Source organism: Hipposideros armiger, unplaced genomic scaffold (assembly GCF_001890085.2).
Source record: "Hipposideros armiger isolate ML-2016 unplaced genomic scaffold, ASM189008v1 scaffold_171, whole genome shotgun sequence".
Classification (NCBI taxonomy): domain Eukaryota; kingdom Metazoa; phylum Chordata; class Mammalia; order Chiroptera; family Hipposideridae; genus Hipposideros; species Hipposideros armiger.
This window is the reverse complement of record NW_017731521.1, coordinates 2,659,156-2,678,281: the sequence shown is the minus strand read 5'-3', so window position 1 is coordinate 2,678,281 and position 19,126 is coordinate 2,659,156. Positions and strand designations below refer to the sequence as shown.

The following is a 19,126-nucleotide window of genomic DNA, read 5'->3' as shown; positions in this document are numbered from 1 at the left end:
TGAGAACTAATAGCTTATTAACTTTTTAATTAAAAAAATCACTCTGTGGTTTATTTGGAAGATAAAAGAAAAATGAGTGTTCCTTTTAATAGTGTGCTACATAAGATGGCCACGTTGTGTAAATTTCTTTTCTTTTTTATTATATTTTATTTTATTTTTAAGATTTTTATTGGGGAATTGGGGGAGGGGAACAGACAAGTTGTTTTCCTTTTGTTCTTCAGTCTAGTTGTGGAGGATGTCGCTTCACTGGCCCATGTTGGTATTATCATTGCACTCTTCCCAGATGAGGCAGATCCGTCGCCAGCCTCTGGACGGCTGCTCACGGCGGCTCTTGGCATCTCACATTGGCTGCCAGCCACACATGGTAGCTTATGGCAACCCACTGCAGCAGGGGCTGCAGCCTCCGCCGTTGCCGGCGACTCACGGCAGCCCAGCTCCAGGTCGAGCTGTTGTTCACTATCTTAGCTGTAGAGGGCAGTGTCACTGGTCCCCATGTGGGATCTGAACCAGGGCCCTGCTGCCCAGAGCTGGCATCCCAAGCCAGCTCCCAACCAACGCGCCACTTGGCCGGCCCCTCTGTTCTATTTCATTCTGTGGATTATTTACTAATTGCTTACATGAACATAACAATGCCTTTCATACATTTTCACTGCATCTCATTTGATGCTGATCTTTCCTTTGTGTGGAAGGCAGAGCAGATAGCATCTCCTTCTTATATAGGATGTGGGCAAGTTTAGAAACTTAAGTCATCAACCAGCTTGTTACTGAGATTGTTGAGCTACAATACAGGTAGATTGGCTAGGAGGGTGCAAACTATGCTGCTGTTACTGAGAAAGCGAAAATATAATGGCTTCAATAACACACAAGCTGATGTCTCGAGTGTTCCCAAGCAGTAAAGGCGGGCAGGTGTCCGACATGCTAAACATGGCTTCCACATGTGTTGCAGCCAGTGGGAGAGGGGAAAACATCTCAAAGGAGGTGTTTTCTTAGGATTTGCAGACATCGTTTCAGCACATAGCACATTGGTTAGAGCTTGTTTCCTTGTCGCTGGAAGGGAGGTAGGAAATATAGTCTGCATATCAGTGGCCCTATGTCCAGCAAAACTTGGAACCTCAGGAAAAGGCTATTAGGGGATAGTCTTCAACACAAAAAATGCTGTAATTTCTAGTCCAACAGTCTTTCCAATCCATTTTCATTGTAAGATGCACATAAACATGCGATGGCCATAAAATCTAGAAGCACTTTCCATTTTAATAAGTAATTGCTTCTATGTGCATAGTACTTTGAATCTTTCAATGCATTTACCTTTGGCTTTCTTAATCTATCCTTCATTTTTTGGAGATGAAAACTGGGGCACGTTGATATCAAAAAAACTTCTAAGATTGACATCTGATTATTGGCAAAGTAGACACTAGTCCCTGGTTTTCTGAGCTCCATGCACATGTCCTTCCACTAGACGTGCTCTCTGTACTAAGACCAAAATAATTTCTAACTCAGCAGAAACCCCATGTAAGGTACTTACTATTTTTTTTTAAATCTTTTACAAATATTACGTTCTGCCTTTGAATCATTTTTCTTAGTCTAAGAACTGCCAAGTCTTTCCTGCAAAAATAAGTATTATCATAATTTAAATGCATGTAGCAACACATTCAAAACGGATTCCTAATGTACATTTTAATATAATAAATTCTGTCTTTGAATATTTGCTTTATACTTTGAAATGGGCATATATTATTTGCAGACTACATATTTATATATTTACATTATCTCAATATATTCATTAAGTATTAGTTTAATGAAATCAATGTTTAATTCATTCATAATCCAAGATTTCTCTTCTATTTTTCTTTTACAAACAATAGCTTGAGATGTCGTCTGCCATAGTAATAGTACCTTTACCTAAAAATATTGGCAATTCAATAGCATTGCAAATCAAGTGTTATTGGTATTCAAATACACAGCTCTAAGGAAAGGAGGCAAATAAAAGGATAAAGTAATGCATTTTTTCTCTATTATTGTTAAACAGCCACCCTAAAAATAAATTTGATGTAAAATATTATTCTGACTATATTATTGCCACAAACAAATCAAAAGTATATTAATATTTTGTGCTACAACAGTATTCTAGACCTTGACTTCTTAAACTTCAAAAAATAAAAAAAACAAAAAACAAACGGGTTACCCTTAATGTGTTCTAGAAATCTCAGTTAGACTTAATATTTGCATTCTTTATTGCTTCAAGGTGTTACATTACTTTAACTCAATCACTTCACCTAACCATGAGTGGGGCTCCAGCTGGCCCAGCTGGCACAGGGAAAACTGAAACCACCAAAGATCTTGGGCGTGCCCTTGGCATGATGGTGTATGTATTCAACTGTTCTGAGCAAATGGACTACCAAGTAAGTTAGTTATACAATGATGTCTTCTAAGCACATTATTCCCGATTTGGAATGATTTGAAATGATAGCTTCTACCCTCCTTCTGTTAAATTCTTAATGCCTCCCTCCATCATTTAGTCCATAGGGAATATCTATAAGGGATTGGTGCAGACAGGAGCTTGGGGCTGCTTTGATGAGTTCAATCGAATTTCTGTGGAAGTTCTGTCCGTGGTGGCAGTACAAGTGAAAATGATACATGATGCCATCAGAAACAGGAAAAAGAGGTGAGTGGCATATGACTTTTCTCTGTTGTTACAAGTAGAGTAACCTGGAATAATGCACAGTTAACTTCACCTTAACAGTCTATGCTCCTCTCTCTGTCTCATGAAATGGATAAAATAAGAGAGACTGGTTAATTTTGAATAATTATTTTGAGTAACATCCTGTTTTTTACTGCTTTTTTTTTTTAAAGATTTTTATTGGGGAGTTGGGGGATGGGAACAGTGCTGGGGAATTGGGGGAAGGGGAACAGACAAGTTGTTGTCCTTTTGTTCTTCAGTCTAGTTGTGGAGGACGTTGCTTCACTGGCCCAAGAGCATCATTGTACCTTCCCAGGCGAGGCAGATCAGTCACCGGCTTCTGGAAAGCCACTCACGCTGGCTGCTGGCTACACTTGGTAGCCCATGGCAACCCACTGCAGCTCCGCTGCAGCCTACACCATTGCCGGCGACTCTCAGCAGCCCAGCTCCAGGTTGAGCTGTTGTTCAGCATCTTAGCTGTAGAGGGCAGTGTCACTGGCCCTCATCTGTGGGATCCGAACCGGAGCCCTCTGGTGTCCCAAGCCAGCTCTTAACCAACGTGCCACTCGGCCGGCCCTTTTAGTGCTTTTTTAAGTGTTGCCAACAACAAAAGTATATAACATTATTTTAATATCTTAAAAAAATAAGCACCCTCTACAACGCTAGCTCTGGTGATCCATCTTCAGTATTGACCTGCCTTAGCCTTGACCTTCCTTGACCTTCCTTGACCTTCCTTGACCTTCTGGCAGCATCAGACATGATTGGTCCCTCCCTCCCTGCTGGGTGACTTTCTTCACATGAGTCCTAGGACACCAAACCTTCCCAGTTTTCTCTCTCCCTCAGGGCTGTTCTTTTGCTGGTTTCTTTTCATCTACAAAACGGGGGAAAGTACAGTACCTACGTTAGATTACTGTGATGATTAAATGTCAAGCACTTGGACAAATGCCCGACACATAGCACCATATTGGCTTTTGCTATTTTTTTAATATTATTATTTCCTGACCTGTTAATTTGGGATGTCACAGTCCTCAGTCTCTAGGTGTCTTCTTTCTGTGTTTATACTTGTTCCCTTGGTGATTCCTCCAGCACATGGCCTTCAGAACCATCTGCTGCTGGCTACAGCTGCCCAGACCTCCCTTCTCCGATAGCTAGACTTACATAGACAGTGCCTATTGGGGCATCTCAACACTGCCCTTGATATCTCAGAGGCCTCTTATATTTAATATATCCCAAATCTAAATCCTTTTCTTTCTACCAATACCTGCTTTGTTAGTTGTCCCATGTCAGTACATTACATCCTCACCGTCTTCCAGTTACTTGGGCCCAAATCTTTCCAAATGTATCCACAACCTAACCACTTCCCAACACGAAGCCACACTGCAAAAGATAAAACACGGCTTAATTTGAGAAATAAGTGTTATAGTACACAATTGTGGTTTTCTTTGTAATGTTTTTGGTATACAGTGCAATCTCATTTATCTGGCCTACCGTTTACTCTCCCCATTTATTAGGGTATTTTGTTCAGCTAGGAACATTTCAGTCTCCCTATCAGGGCAAGATTATCTGGCCCCTTGAAACTGTGAACCTATTGTAGAAGTTGCCAGTTATTACAGATACGGATGCATATTTATTTCCACCTTCTAGGACACTTGCCAGTCCTTCCACCGCATGGCTCTGGGATGCTAGTTTCCTGTGACCGGATAGCTGCTGCCTTACCTGCCCCTACTCTACTGCCATGTTAGAGAAGTTAGGTTCTTTCCTGGTTCATCCCCAGACATATTTGATTAGCTTTTAGTTAAAATATTATTTGGTATAACCCAGATGTCACTTAAGGCCATCGTTTCTTATGGAGGTTTAGATAATTGATCCATGTAAGGATTTTTGAAAATGCCCAACCATATAACCTGATAGTCTCCATGTTGGCGTGTATGTGAATTGTACCTCTTCGTCTCCATGGTAGCCCAATTAGAGGTGGCTAGGCACCTTCATGATTTCATGAGTTTTATTACATTCTCTTTAGTACTCAGGAATTTAAGAGATGGGACCACTCCTAAACCATGAAGCCTTCCCGCATCTTGCTGGCTCTTTGTCCTTGAGGGCCATACCTTTGACTTGGTTCTCCCTGCTCTGTGTAATGGAGCAGTCAGTTACTCTGCCTCGATGATGACCCCTCTTTCTCTGAGAAGCTCTCCTAGTCCTGTCTGCCTGATATTCTAGGAATGAAGATTTCTCCATTCCTACCTCGATTATACAAAATCCTTCTCTAGTCATCTAGTACCTAAGAAGCTCTTAGTCCTGAAAATTGTGGCTGTCTCCTTTCCCTCAACTGCTTCAGCCCTCCCCTTTCTCAACAAGGAAAAGCCTTATCTTTTGCCTCATTTACCCCATTAAAAATTTCTTTCTACTTATCCTTCAATTTGGCTCCCATGGTCCTTTGCCATTTCATTGCCCTGGCCATCAGCAGCCTAACAGGGCCCTTGCAAATCTTTCTGGAAGCCTTTCGCTGCTTCTCCAGTGCATATAATACCAGCAATAGTCATAGCTAACATCTGTTGACAATTTACCATGTTCTAGGCATTGGACTCCCAGCCATCTGTATACATAATTTCTTTTAAACCTTATATAATCCCATAAAGTGTGTGATATTATTATCTTTTTTTTTATTAATTAAGGAAGGCAGGAGAGGGAGGGTGAGCAAATAGATAAAGACTGAACAAAGAGTCCCTTTCTCTCTTAGCCTGGGCAGTCTGTATCTGTGCAGTATCTCATTCAATAAAGTGCAACCCATGTGGATGGCAAAAATGGCATCACCTTTCATTAACTGTTAAAGCAATCAAGTCCCCGTTTTTATAATCTTGCACCCTATGACTATGCTAAAATATAAAAGAATACTTCCCATATCTGTAATTCCTTTGGGGGAAAGGAGTGTATTTTTAATAAACATGCTTCAAAATATTTAAGATATGTATGCTTATGAATTTTAAAAGTAAATTATACAGAATAAACAGCCTCCTAATAATGTTTGCATTTGGCAGTGGTTTGCATTTGTCAATGTGCATTCATATTCAACGAACACATTTAATCTCATCAACATTCTTCTTACGGTAGATTTGTATTTCTTGGGGAAGCTATCTCACTGAAGCCAACAGTTGGAATATTTATTACAATGAACCCTGGATATGCTGGTCGAACAGAATTACCAGAAAATCTCAAAGCTCTTTTCAGGCAAGTGTTAAATGCTTTGCGGTTTAGCGTCTGGAGCACTCACGCCCCCTAACGTTGCTGGTTTGCACTTGTTAAATGTTAAACTGTTTTTACTCAAAATTCCTGTGGAAAACCCTTTATTCTTTGTGTGGGATCACGTTTTATGGAGAGGACTTAAACCGTGATAAATGAAGTCTTTTGACATATGAACCCAGACTCAAAATCATTACTTAAAAGTCACATGGTACATTTGAAGATTTAATAGTAGCTCCTTTAGCTCCTTTGTAATGATATTTTAATTATAAACATAATTTTCACAAATTACAGAATATTTGGAAAATACAGAAAAGAATACAGAAAAAAATTATACTTTTACCACCCAGAAATAATAATTGTTATATATTTTTCTAGTCTCTTTTATCATTCATATTTTATGGAGTTAATATAGCAGGTTTGGCATGATTTTTATTTAGTTCTTGTTTAATATTTTGACATAAATAGTTTATCATATTATTGAATGTTCTTTGGAAATGCTGTTTATGTAGCTCCAAAATAGTCTCTCTCATGGCTTGTTTTCGTAATTTCCTTAGCCATTCCCAATTGTCTGACTTGTAGAATTTGTAGGGTTTTTTTTTTTTTTCAGATTTTTATGATATAAAATAGCAGGTTATAATAAACATCTCTCCACCTGAAGAGTTATCCTTATTTCAGATTGTTACCCAGGATAGATTCCTACACATAGAGTTACTTGGTGAATGAATAAAATACCTATTGATGATCTGCTTTTCAAAAATATTATAACTATATACACTTATTAGCAATCTGTCAGAGAACCTGTGGTAGTGCATTTGAACAGTTACATTTAACTCAAGTTTTAAATCAACTACATTCAGGTACAATTTTATACAATAAAGTGCACCCATTTAAGTATATAGTTGGCAAAAACACTACCATAATCAAGATACGGAATATTTCCAACACCCCGTGTAGTTCTTTTATGTCTCTTTGGAGTTAATCCCCCACACCACCGATGTGCTTTCTGTGACTTTAGGTTAAATTGATCTGTCCTAGAGTTCATGTACATGAAGCCATATGTATGTATTCATTTGTGTTATCTTGCCTTGAACATTATGGTTTATGGGATTCTTCCAAGTTAGAGTATATCCATAGTTCGTTCCTCTTTGTTGCTGATTAGTATTCTGTTGTATGCACACACTGCAGTCTACCAGTTGATGGACATTTGGGTTGTTTCCAGTTTGGGCTATTATGAATAAAGCTGGTATGAACATTCATTGTATAATCTTTGTGTGAAATATGTTTTCTTTGGGGTATCTATGAATTGCTAAGTCACATAGCAAATGTATGTTTGACTTTATTAGAATTTGCCAATGTGGCTTACAAGATGGTTGTATCGTTTTACACTCTCACCCTCAATGTATGAGAATTCCACTTGCTTTTCATTCTTGTCAAAACTTGATATGGTCAGTCTTTTTAGTTTTAGTTTAGCTAATATGTCCTTGTGGGTTTAGTTTGCATTTCCATGATGGCTAATGATGTTGAACATCTTTTCATATAACTTACTGGCTATTCCCATACCATCTTTTGTGAAGTGCTGTATACTGCGTGCAGTTCCTTTATTAAATACAAATATTGCAAATGTTTTTCTCCCAATTTATGCTTAACATTTTCACTTTCTTAATGGTGTTCATCTAAGATAGAAGTTTTAAATTTGATTAAATACAATTTTTCAATTTGTTTTATGGTTGTTGTTGTTGTTTATCCTATCCTAGTTAAGAACATTCAATTTGACCCAGGTTGTAAAAATTTTCAACTATGTTTTGTTCTACAAGTTTTGTTTTATAGGGTTTTTTTGTTTTTGTTTTTTAGCTGAGCCATCCTGCCATCTGTTGGCAGCTCAGTGGCAGCTCAGCTCAGGCTGGGCATCGAACCGCTATTGCTCAGAGCTCAAACTCTTGAGCGAGCTCTTAACCAACTGAGCCACTCGGCCAGCTGGCCCTTGTTTTATAGTTTTCATACAGGTTTTCTCCTTTTCCTGTTAATGTGCTGAACTATATTGATTTTTCAAATGCTAAACAATTCAAATGCCAAACAATTCAATAATGCATTCCTGGGATGAACTTTACTTGGTCAGGAGATATTATTTTTGTACGTATTGATGGTTTCAATATACCACTATTAAAGACTTTTAAATCTGTGCCATAAGGGATATTGGTCTGTAGTGTGTTTTCTTGTAATATCTTCATCTGGTTTTGGCACCAGGGCAATGGTAATCTCATGAAATGAGTTGGCCAATGTTCCCTTCTTTTCCATTTTATTAAGAGTTTGTGTGGGATTGGTATTATTTATGCCTTAAATATTTGATAGACTTAATCAGTTATACCATCTGGGCTCAGATTTTTCTTTGTGGGAATCTTTTTAGTGATGAATTCAATTTCTTTAATAGATATGGAGTCATTCAGATTTTTCATTTCTTCTTGAATTTGTTTTGATAATTTGCACATTTTAAGGAATTTCTCCATGTTATCTAGAATTGATGAATTTATTGGCATTAATTTGTTCATATTCTCTTATTATCTGTAGTGATGTCCTGAAGTCCATGTCTGATACGGGTAATTTGTGTCTTCTTACCCTTTTTTTCCTTGGTGAACTAAAGGCTTATCAGTTCATTTTATAAGAGTTCTTTAGTGTTCACCATATGTATCTTCATTCACAGTCTGCCTTCAGAATAATATGGTATTTCACATATGTAAAACCTCCATATTTTTAGTATAATTTCTTTGAATTCTTTTAAGTTTAAAATTTGCTTGTCCATTCATCTAGATATTTAACCATATTTCATTTGTATTTTCTAGTTTTTCTAGTGTTATATTTTTAAATGTACTTCATCTATTAAGGATTTACTTTGGTAGGTAATATGAAATGAGTATTTAAACAGAATTCTTTTCCCTAATAGTCAGTTATTCTAGCATCCTTTATTGAATGTTTTCCTTTCCTCATATAGCAGCTTTCTCTAGCACAGCAATTTTATAATGTCTATTTTTTTCTTGGAAAAAAATTCTAGAGAATAACTATTCTAGAAATAAATGTAATACTTACGAAATATTTTCATTTGAAAATGACCCATCTTTCCAGTATTTTTTTACATCTGTAACCCAATTTATTTCATACATGTTTTCATTTGAGTCTTAAAATTTGAAATTGTCTTGTGAAGTTTTCATCAGTTTTGTTTAACTAAGTGCAGCATCGTTTATGTTGGGGTGCTAGTATTTGTATCAGCAAAGCTTGAAGGACAGTTTGGATGATGTAAATAATATTCATGAGTGGAGGCAGTATGCATGAGCCTTACGGTATCATGATTCCACCACTTACCCACCATGTGGTCTGGGGCACTTGCTTGTACTCCCCTGAACCTTAAGTCTGCACGTCTATAAAATGCAGGTAAGAATAGTAGCCACCTCACTGAGTTGTGAGAATTAAGTGAGAGTGCATGGAAAGCTTTTAGTATCCTAGATGGCATGAAGAAGGTGCTCAGTAAATATTAGTTGTCAATATTAATGTAAGTATCAATTAAATAAACTTGCTAGCCTTTTCTCTCTCCTATTTACTCTTCCTCCTGACCACTTCTGTCATATGATAAAGAGTAAAAAACGTGGGGGGAACTGTGGGGCCAACTTAGGTTAAAAGTATGTACTTAATAACAGATCCAAAGGGACTCCTGGTGATGCTTAGGATGAAAAATTAGATGTGTAGGAAGTAGACTGTAATTATATTCACAGAAACAGGTCGATAAATATTTGGAATGTATACTTTAAGATGTCTAAATAATGATTTTATTTACTTATTTATCCTGACTCCTTCTTGGTACTTGACTTCAGTAGAGTGGAATTTTTTCAAGTGTTACTGTTAATAGCACTTGTCTTGGATAGGACTTCTGGCAGTCCCTCTCCAAAAGAAAGGGGATTTGGAAGCAATGTTGTTATAAATTTTCATCTCAAAAGTCTGTGCAAGCTGGTCTCAGGTAGTGGTATACTAGAGATGGCTTGTAAGAGCATGAAAGAGCTGATAGTGAAATTTTCATGGATTTTCTGAGGTGGGTTGTTAAGAACAGCCACTAACAAAAACTAAATTATATAAACTTTTGATTAAATAAATTGCATTAAAAACAAAGGTGGTAAATACTCAAAATTCACTAATTCATAATTAATTGACTATTTTATGCATGTTTATACTCTTAGATTATTTATGTCTATTGTGCCTGTATGGTGGTATGCTATTTCCAGCTCCACATTCAGTGTTGGCAGATTGAAATCAGCCATGATGGAAGTATTTGTTCCATGGAAATCGGCGAACACTACACCCATGCTTCTGCTATGTTTAGGATTTCCATCTTCTTCTATGTATCTAGTAACTAATAGACCTCCTTTTTTAGTTGAAGTCTTGGTAGCTGTGATTGACAGAGGTAATTGTGACCTGCTTGGGAATGGTTAGAATGTTGGTACGAATTAATTACTTGATTTCAGCAATTTCTACTTATCACCTTATCACATTTGAAAACTCAATTTCATCTTTACTTTTCAGACCCTGTGCCATGGTGGCCCCTGACATTGAGCTAATCTGTGAAATCATGTTAGTTGCTGAAGGGTTTGTGGACGCGCGCTCATTAGCCCGAAAGTTCATTACACTGTACACGCTTTGCAGGGAGCTCCTCTCCAAGCAGGTGGGGAGTCTTTTGTTACTTTTTCTTGGCTTTTCCATCCCATTAAAACAGCTTTTGAAATATGGATGCTAGGTAATTTGTCATTCAAATTATAATTAGACACTTAGGAGTGATTTTATATTTTCCATAAAATTTTGAAAATCTGTATTTTGCAATTTTTAATTTTTTTTAAATTAAACAAGGCATTTTTAGCCTCCTGTTCATTTGTACTTCATAGTTTTTATCAACAGGCTATGTGATTTTCTTTAAACTTGACCAATGTTATAATTATAAATGGAATTTTATGATGCCTTCCTTTCTTGATGAGAATCTTACAGTCTAGTGAGAGAAGGCAGAAATATTCATGAGGGTGAGGTACAGCTGATTTTCTGGAGAACATCTCAAAATGTTAAATTGAAATTTCCTCATTTGTTAGTAATCCTTTATTTAAAAGTAAAGGTCTCCGCCCTCTTTTCCTTAACTTTTGTTGTATAATTCCCTAGTCTCTGAAATGGTTCAAACTTAACTATTCTCTATTCTCCAGTCATTTTCTTCTTGCAGTTTCATTGAAGTTGCTGATGCACCACAAAAATTACACATGTATCAGCGTCATTATTTTTAAACTCAGCTTTTTGGCCACCTTGGACGTTGGGCCTGTAGTGACCTTTCATTAATCCCTGGTGACAGTATTTTGCAGCTGTTCCAGGATCAAAGTATTAAAACACCACAGTTATAACCACACAGTTACCAGTATTGCCAGGTGTACTCATTTTAAGTTACCCATTGTTGGGGTGAGATTTGGAATCTGAGAGAGATATTCATATTGTCATTTTAATAACTGTGAGTTTACATTCTGGGGGAGAAAGCATATCAAATTTAATAATATGGAAAATGTATATGACAATGTTGTATGCAAAAAGCAGCATACCAAACTAGATGTGCATGTTTTATATTATACTGTGTGTTTCATATACATATAAAGTGACTTGGAAATATATTGTGAGTTTTAACGTTTGTCTCTGGGTAATAAGATGATGAGTGTTTTAAATTTTTCTTCTTCTTGTCTGTAACATCTTTCTAAAATGAGCCCACTTTAATTTTATCATGGGAAAAAATCAGAAGGAAAAAATGTCATTGCCCCTAGGAAACACAGAGTTGCAACTATATCCATTCCTAGTAGTAATATTTAAAGATTTAGTGAGCATCTACTGTATGCAAGTAGTATGTTTATTTATGATGATGATGAAGGGCTAAGCCTTAGAACAAACGAAATAAACACTCAGATTTATGACTCCAAAGAACTCAGGAGATTCAGTTTACATGAAGTAAAAATTAGAATAAAATGGAGGAGGATGAAAAGATTATGATCGTTTCAAGGAAGAAGGGAACCAATATTTATTGAACAGGTACCATTTGTTATTTTAAATCTTTATAAGACGTCTATAAATTTGTTATGATCAGCTCCATTTTACAGATGAGGAAACAGGGTGAAGTAACCTGTCCAAAGTCCACGGCTAACAAGTGGTGGGAGCAAGATTTGAATTTAGTGCTTTCGAATTCTTCCTAGGACACCGACAGCCAATTACAAGAAGAAGGTGCCGAGAGGAAATGTAGAACAGGCAAGGAGAGAGTCCCCTAACTCAGGATGAGAAATGTCATGGATGAGATGAGGGGAAAGAAATCTGGCCAGGACAGAATTGCTGAGTTGGGAACATAGTGAACTGATCATTTTCTAATCCATAGGGATGGACTGGAGAAGAATCAGTGAACATTTTTGACCAAAGAAATAACATAATGAAAATGGTGAAGATTATTTTAGCAGTTTTTTTGCAGTGTTTAAATGTTTAGGAGAGTCACCAAGTCCTCTTAAATCTGCGTCCAGAATTTCTTCTATACCTTCCCCTTTAATATCATCACTGCAATGACTTAGCCCCCTCCCCAGTCTCCCTGGCCTTAGATGCTTTTCTTTCTCCTTTGTCTTCCCTCCTCAAGCCTCAGCTTACTTCTACATCAGTGACTTTCAAAACACTCTAAAAAACATGTTTTTCTATTGAGACTCAGTACACACGCATGTATGCACAACTGAAGCAAAAATTTCCACCAAATACTTCTTACCGTTACTACTTGCAACACATTCTGGTATTCTTCATCCCATTCTATTTTGTTGTATTATTGACAAAAATGATGGTCAAGATCCACTAAATGGACTTTATTATCCACCAATGGAGTGAAGGGCATATTTTTATACATGTGTTTATTATTTCACTGTCCACAAGGCGTTAACTCATTTTACTCCTACAACAGCTTTATAAAGCGGGTAGATACTTTTATCTGCCTTTATTGATGATGATACTAAGACTTGGAGAAATTAAATGACTTTCCCACAGGCACAGCTGAGAGACATTTGAGAGAAGTGTTATTACTGTGTGGATTGCAAAGGGAAGTTGGAGAGAAGGTTGGTTATATACTGGCGGTGGGGGGGGGCGGGGAGCAAAAAAATGTATACACGTGACATATTCATCTTTTGTTATTGGTATATGTTGAGTATTACAATTTTAATACAGTTTTTTTCCTTTCTTAAAATGTGTATACATTTTTTTGGCACCCTCTGTGCAATCAGTTAATTCAGTTTTACTGACCACCTGCCCTGTGCAGTGCACCATGCTAGGACCTAGGAGACAAAAGTGAAAAAGATACAGGCTTTGTTCTCGAGGAACTCAGGTCCTGTGAGAAGAATCTTCCTTAGGGATAATGTGGACATCTCAAAGAGGAACTGATTTATCACTGAATTTTATTTAATACAGTTTTGACTGTATTAGTTGCCCGCATCAGGGCTGCAGCATCCAAGGGATTAAGAGGTAGAGTAGCTGGGGCAATTTGCGACGTAGGCCTGGGGAGGGGTGGAATAACGGGGCTGTCACAGTGAGAGAAACGTGCTTGTGGACGGAGGTGAAAAATGGAAGTGGTTGAACTCCCGAGTTAGCAGGTTTATTGAGAGAGAAGAGCAAGAAAGGTAGATGGAGCCTTGGGCAAATGCTGCGACTACATGGTGCAGGAAGAAGAGATTCGCTGATAGACAATCAGGTGAAAGAAGCAGAAAGACACTGAGGGGACATGGTTTTCACAGTTTCAGAGAGGAGAGGGAAATACGAGTTCCCATGATTAAAGCATGTATTCATCGGAACGCCTAGCATTCGGCTTTTCCTTCTGGGATGAGAATCTTATTCCCTCCTAAAATTCTTGAGAAAATATGCCTATGTTTTGATTTTTAGGATCATTATGACTGGGGACTTCGCGCTATTAAATCTGTCTTGGTTGTGGCTGGCTCCCTGAAACGAGAAGATAAAAACAGACCTGAAGATCAGGTAACGCAATGCTAATGTGATTTTGTTGAGTGAGTCGCTAAATAGCTTCGTACAAATGAAAGTGTATACCTGGATGATAGGTCATGCATAACAAGACTTTTGAAAAATGTAACATCTATTGTTAATGTAGGATATTTGGAGGACTGGCATGTCTTATGTTATAAAAGATCACAAGTATTCTTGAGTAAAAGGTTATGAGTGTAGGAAAGAAAATGTGATTTTATAAGTGCTTTCGAAATGTTGGCCACAAAAATATATTTGGGCGGTCATAATCAAGTAATTCAGTAGTCACTGTTTCATTTCCTCTGAGGAACATTTAGAAAATCTGATTCATTCAATTGGGATGTTAATCCTGCAAACGTCAGTGGAGACATAATGTAATAGAAGAAGGTGTATCCATGTCATAGGTTGTAAGATGCATGAAGAATGGACAGGAAGGTTGATCACCTAGCACCAGGGACATGCTCAGTTGGTTTGTCAGAGCTACTAGAGAATTGTCCCTCCCAGGAAGAAACAATAACAGCCGCATGTCTGTTTTTCTCTATTAAATAAGTAGTGAGTAATGGACATACAGCCCTATATATACATGCAGTGTGGCTTGAGAAGCTGAAAAAAAAATAGATCTATTCCTGTGAATTTCTTTTTATGCTAAGGGATATTTATTATGTGATTTTCTACTTTTCATTTTCAATCTTTCTCTTCCTCGCAATCACAATTCATGATGGGATCAGGATTTTCCTGCATTTGTTTGTTCTCCTGCTGTCCTGTGGCTGTCAGATGCTGAACTCGCTGTAAAAGTCACCATGATGTCCAAGTTACTCTGCTTTTATAACCTGAAGCTCTCACTGGTTTTCAGCCTGTTAGAGAACAAAAACTGAAACTGAAAATGGTTGAGTTTATTATTCTAGGATTCTCAAAATGTACTTGAAACAAAATGATCTGATGGACCTGCTTAATTTATATCCTGGAGTTTGATGATTAAGGACAGAAGGGCTTCTAATCCTTTTTCGAGATCAAAGCAGACATTGGTATGGAAGGAACAGGAACTCCTTGATGACTTTCGTCTGAGGTTGTCCATGGTATCAGGAGAGGCGCTCATGTTCTGATGTGTGACCTTGTAACATTTAACCACCCTACAGACAGAACAGTATCGATTCTCATGCTTTAGATATAAGAATTAAAAATAACATCTTTAGCTGTTTAATTGTTAGACCGTGTATTGGCTTTTTTATAAAGTGTTTTCTATTCTCTTCTCTAGGTACTCATGAGAGCTTTAAGGGACTTCAATATGCCTAAAATCGTGACGGACGACATTCCTGTGTTTCTGGGCCTGGTGGGTGACCTGTTTCCAGCCCTGGACGTGCCCCGGAGGAGGGCGCCACAGTTTGAACAGATGGTCAGGCAGTCCACTGTGGAGCTCCGCCTGCAGCCCGAGGACAGCTTCATCCTCAAAGTAAAAGGAGTATTTACTTGTCATGGCAGCCCTGGGGGCGTACAGTGACAATAACTGTAGTTAAGTGATTCCGACCCAAAACATCAACTTCTATATTACACTGACCTTAATATGACCTTCATGTATACTTGACAGCATTCTAATATGGCAACCTTTCCTAAAGTAAATATAATTAAGTATTTTGTCATCCCACTCTGTGAGCAGGTGAAAACACAGAAATGATTCAGTCATGGTTTTAAATGTGAGCATACTTTGGTTTATTAAACTTCTTGGTTCTTCTTGGTGACATGCACCAAAAATTAATTTTGCTCTTTTCCCTCCAGTTGAGAAAAAATTGGGAGTAAGGTCATTAGTACATGCTTTTAATGGGGAGAAGAGTCTACATGTGTGACATCATCTGACTTATTAAAGGCATGTGCATATGTGTGCTCAGTTTAGGTATAGTGAAAACATGGACATTGAATACATGTAAAATGTCCATTTTAGATATTTTAGAGGACATATGTCATTTCTCAGTTGCAGATGTTGATTAGCCATATACTGCTTTTGTTCAATACTTGAAGAGTCACTGATTTTGTAAGTAGCCCCTGCCATGTACCTGGTACTCCTGTGCTTCACCCTGCCTGTGTCAGTGACTCAAGAGCAGTGGGCTGTGTTCATGCTCAAGTTTGTGTTCAATGTTGGAGATCCAGGAGAAACTGTGCTTAGCCCTTGTCATCCATTTCAACTTTCCTGGAATATACTCTTGTCAGTGGGGCTGGCTTGAGTTTTAAGGAAACAATTGGGCAAAAATGGGTAGTGTTTTGTTTGTTTGTTTGTTTAGTTTTTTGTTTAATCACAAACTCACTAAAGGAAACCAGTGACTGGCTGTTTTGTCTGCAGGTTGTCCAGCTTGAGGAACTGCTGGCTGTTCGGCACTCTGTCTTTGTGGTTGGAAATGCAGGCACAGGGAAGAGTAAGGTAGAGTACATTTGCCTATGAGCTTTCGGCCATGGGGGGAACAATTTTTTTTGGCCTATTTTCAGTTCTATTTAAGAGTGCCCTTCAGTAAAGTCCACCGTAATTTTCGGTTAGAATCTGAGACTCGAATACTGTTCTTGGATCAATGGACGCTATTTTCCTCTATATTTGGAATAGGGAGAGAGTAACAAATAGAACATTTCATTTAAATAGGAAAAGTAAGTTGAGATAAAGATTGGGCTTTCCACGAGACATTTAGCATCCTATTCATGCATTTAGATGTATGCCATCCTATTTTAGGCATCTTTCAGCAATATAATTCTACCTGAATTCTTTATCCAAAGTTAACACATTGAAAGACTCTAGCATAAGATACCTGGCTTGCAGGATTGGATTGGCCCTAACCACATTTATCAAGGCTACTTTGTCTTTTCCAAGTTATCCTAGATTTACCTCACCATATCATTAAGAAAACCCAAATATTTTCCTTTAATACTCCCTGAGAATATAGCCCTCTATAGGGCCAAAACAAAACTTGAAAAGAAAGGGAGGCAGCAAAAACCACATTTTTGAGGTCCCTATTGTGCGCTGTGCTAGGTACGTTATGTGTGATTTACTTTGCACAACGATGGTAGGCTATGGGTATGATTATCCCCATTTTTAGTTCACTGCTTGATTTTGCTTGATCTTACTGATAGCCCTGGCAACATACTTATTTTTTTTGGTTGGCAGATGGTATATGCAGAGCTGCATGCATTTTAATTCAGGGTGCTTGGATGTAAACATATTTAGTAGCCAATGACTAAAAATAATCAGTGGGCATAGAGCATGGGTGTGTAGAGAACTTGGTGGTATTTAGATCCAGATCCAAAGTGGAACAATTGTAAAGGGAGGCCCTGTATGGGGATCTTTCTAGTGAAAAATGTAATAATTGAAATATTAAAGTAGATAACTGAGAGACCTGTAATTATTTTGTTTGAGTAAGTTTCAGATGCGGGCCATGGTTTAAGGAAGGATAAAATTAAATTCTATAACTTTCAGTAGATTAATGGTTTCTAAAAATGTAAGCTTAATATTCTTAAGGCATTTTGTTTCTTTTATCTAGTCTTCACTGATTCTGTTCTATTCAACCTTTACTTAAGTTGTTATAACTGGAGCACCAAAACTCAGGGCTATGTTATTTAATGAATCATTATTCCTAAGTATTTGGCAGTTGTTTATCAGTCCTTCAGACCCCTGTGAGATCAGGATGCTAAATATCTAAAGCCATGGCTTTTTGGAGAAAGCAAAAAGGATAGTTGGGGCAGATATTTGGGTTAAGGTGTCAGTTAATTAAACAGGCACATGTTAAGCATCTATCTTATGAATTCTTACTCAGGTCTTCTTTTCCTCAATTATCTGATCAGAATATCAGCACAGTTGACATTCTGGACCAGATAATTCTTTGCTGTGGGGGGCTATCCTGTGCATTGCAGAATGTTTAGCAGCATCCCTGGCCTCTACCCACTAGATGTCCAGTAGTATGCCCTCTTCCCCCGAGTCAAGAAATCTGCTGTTAAGAACTATTGCTCTAGGTCACTAGGTCTCAAAGATGTCCAGACCACATCATAGTCACCTCCTGGAACCTTACTAGAAATGCAAATTATCAGTCCCACTCCAGACCTACTGAATTAGAAACTTTGGGCCCAGGAACCTGTTTTAACACCCTATAAGTGATTCTCTTGCAGGCTAAATTTTGAGAACAATCTAAGTAATACAGGTAGAGTAGACTTTAATAACATGAACAGGAACACATTTTTACATTTAATCCTTCATTTTGTGCACATGGTTGAAAATCCCAAATGATAGAGTGACTTTCTCTAGGCTACATTGTTCAAAGAATCAGGTGAACTGATCCTAAAGGACTGTAGGATTAAATTTTTCAAGATGGTAATGAAAATGTGCATGTGTACATTTTTTTTCCACACTCAATGTTAATACAGAATATCTAGGACTATATAATGAATGAGGAAAATCCTTTGCAATCTTTTGCTTTCCACTTGGCTTACATTACTATCAATTCCTCAGTTTTTTTTCCCCTTCTTCCCTTCAGATTTTGAGAACACTGAACCGAACATATGTTAACATGAAGCAAAAACCCACTTGGAATGACTTAAATCCTAAAGCTGTGACAACAGATGAACTCTTTGGTTTCATACATCATGCTACCCGAGAATGGAAAGATGGCAAGTAGTATTTCCCCTTTTGAAGTGCAAAAAATTTCTACTTTTTATCCAGGAAACCATTTCTTAGTTCAAGCCAATTTTAGCCATAGCTGTAGATTTACTGTTTGTGTTGGCATTATTGGAGATAGAGCAGCTCTGAACAGTATTTATAACCTATAAATTAAAGCTAAATTTGAATAAGTGATCGATTTGCATTCATTAGGTTTGTGCTCAGAGCTGTGTATTTTATCCCATATCAGTTACATCAGGGATCCGAGAAAACCCAGAAAGAAGTCAACATAATGGCTCAGGGAACATTTGTAAAGTACCTGATACAAGACACTGACTGAGTTTGAGGAAGGCACTATTGTAGGTGCCAGGGACAAAAGTCAATGAGACATGTTTCTTGCCCTGAAAGTATCTGCAGACAAGCAAACTCCCTTGTTAAAGTCTGTGATTACTTCTCATTTCAGAAAATGCACTAACCTTGGGATCATCCTGGGGTCCTTTCTCCCTTTTACAACCTACATTCAACCTCACAGCAAA

At 37.7% G+C, this 19,126-nt stretch overlaps 1 protein-coding gene across 1 annotated transcript in view; it reads left to right on the top strand.

Moving 5' to 3' along the window:
* DNAH11 (dynein axonemal heavy chain 11) overlaps window positions 1-19,126 on the top strand; it is a 307,848-nt gene that overhangs the window by 103,272 nt on the left and 185,450 nt on the right. The window contains exons 31-38 of the mRNA XM_019651988.1: window positions 2,243-2,399; window positions 2,517-2,662; window positions 5,786-5,902; window positions 10,481-10,619; window positions 13,871-13,963; window positions 15,222-15,416; window positions 16,299-16,376; window positions 18,469-18,601. Coding sequence (XP_019507533.1) covers window positions 2,243-2,399; window positions 2,517-2,662; window positions 5,786-5,902; window positions 10,481-10,619; window positions 13,871-13,963; window positions 15,222-15,416; window positions 16,299-16,376; window positions 18,469-18,601 — 1,058 coding nt within the window. The remainder of the gene's footprint in view (window positions 1-2,242; window positions 2,400-2,516; window positions 2,663-5,785; window positions 5,903-10,480; window positions 10,620-13,870; window positions 13,964-15,221; window positions 15,417-16,298; window positions 16,377-18,468; window positions 18,602-19,126) is intronic.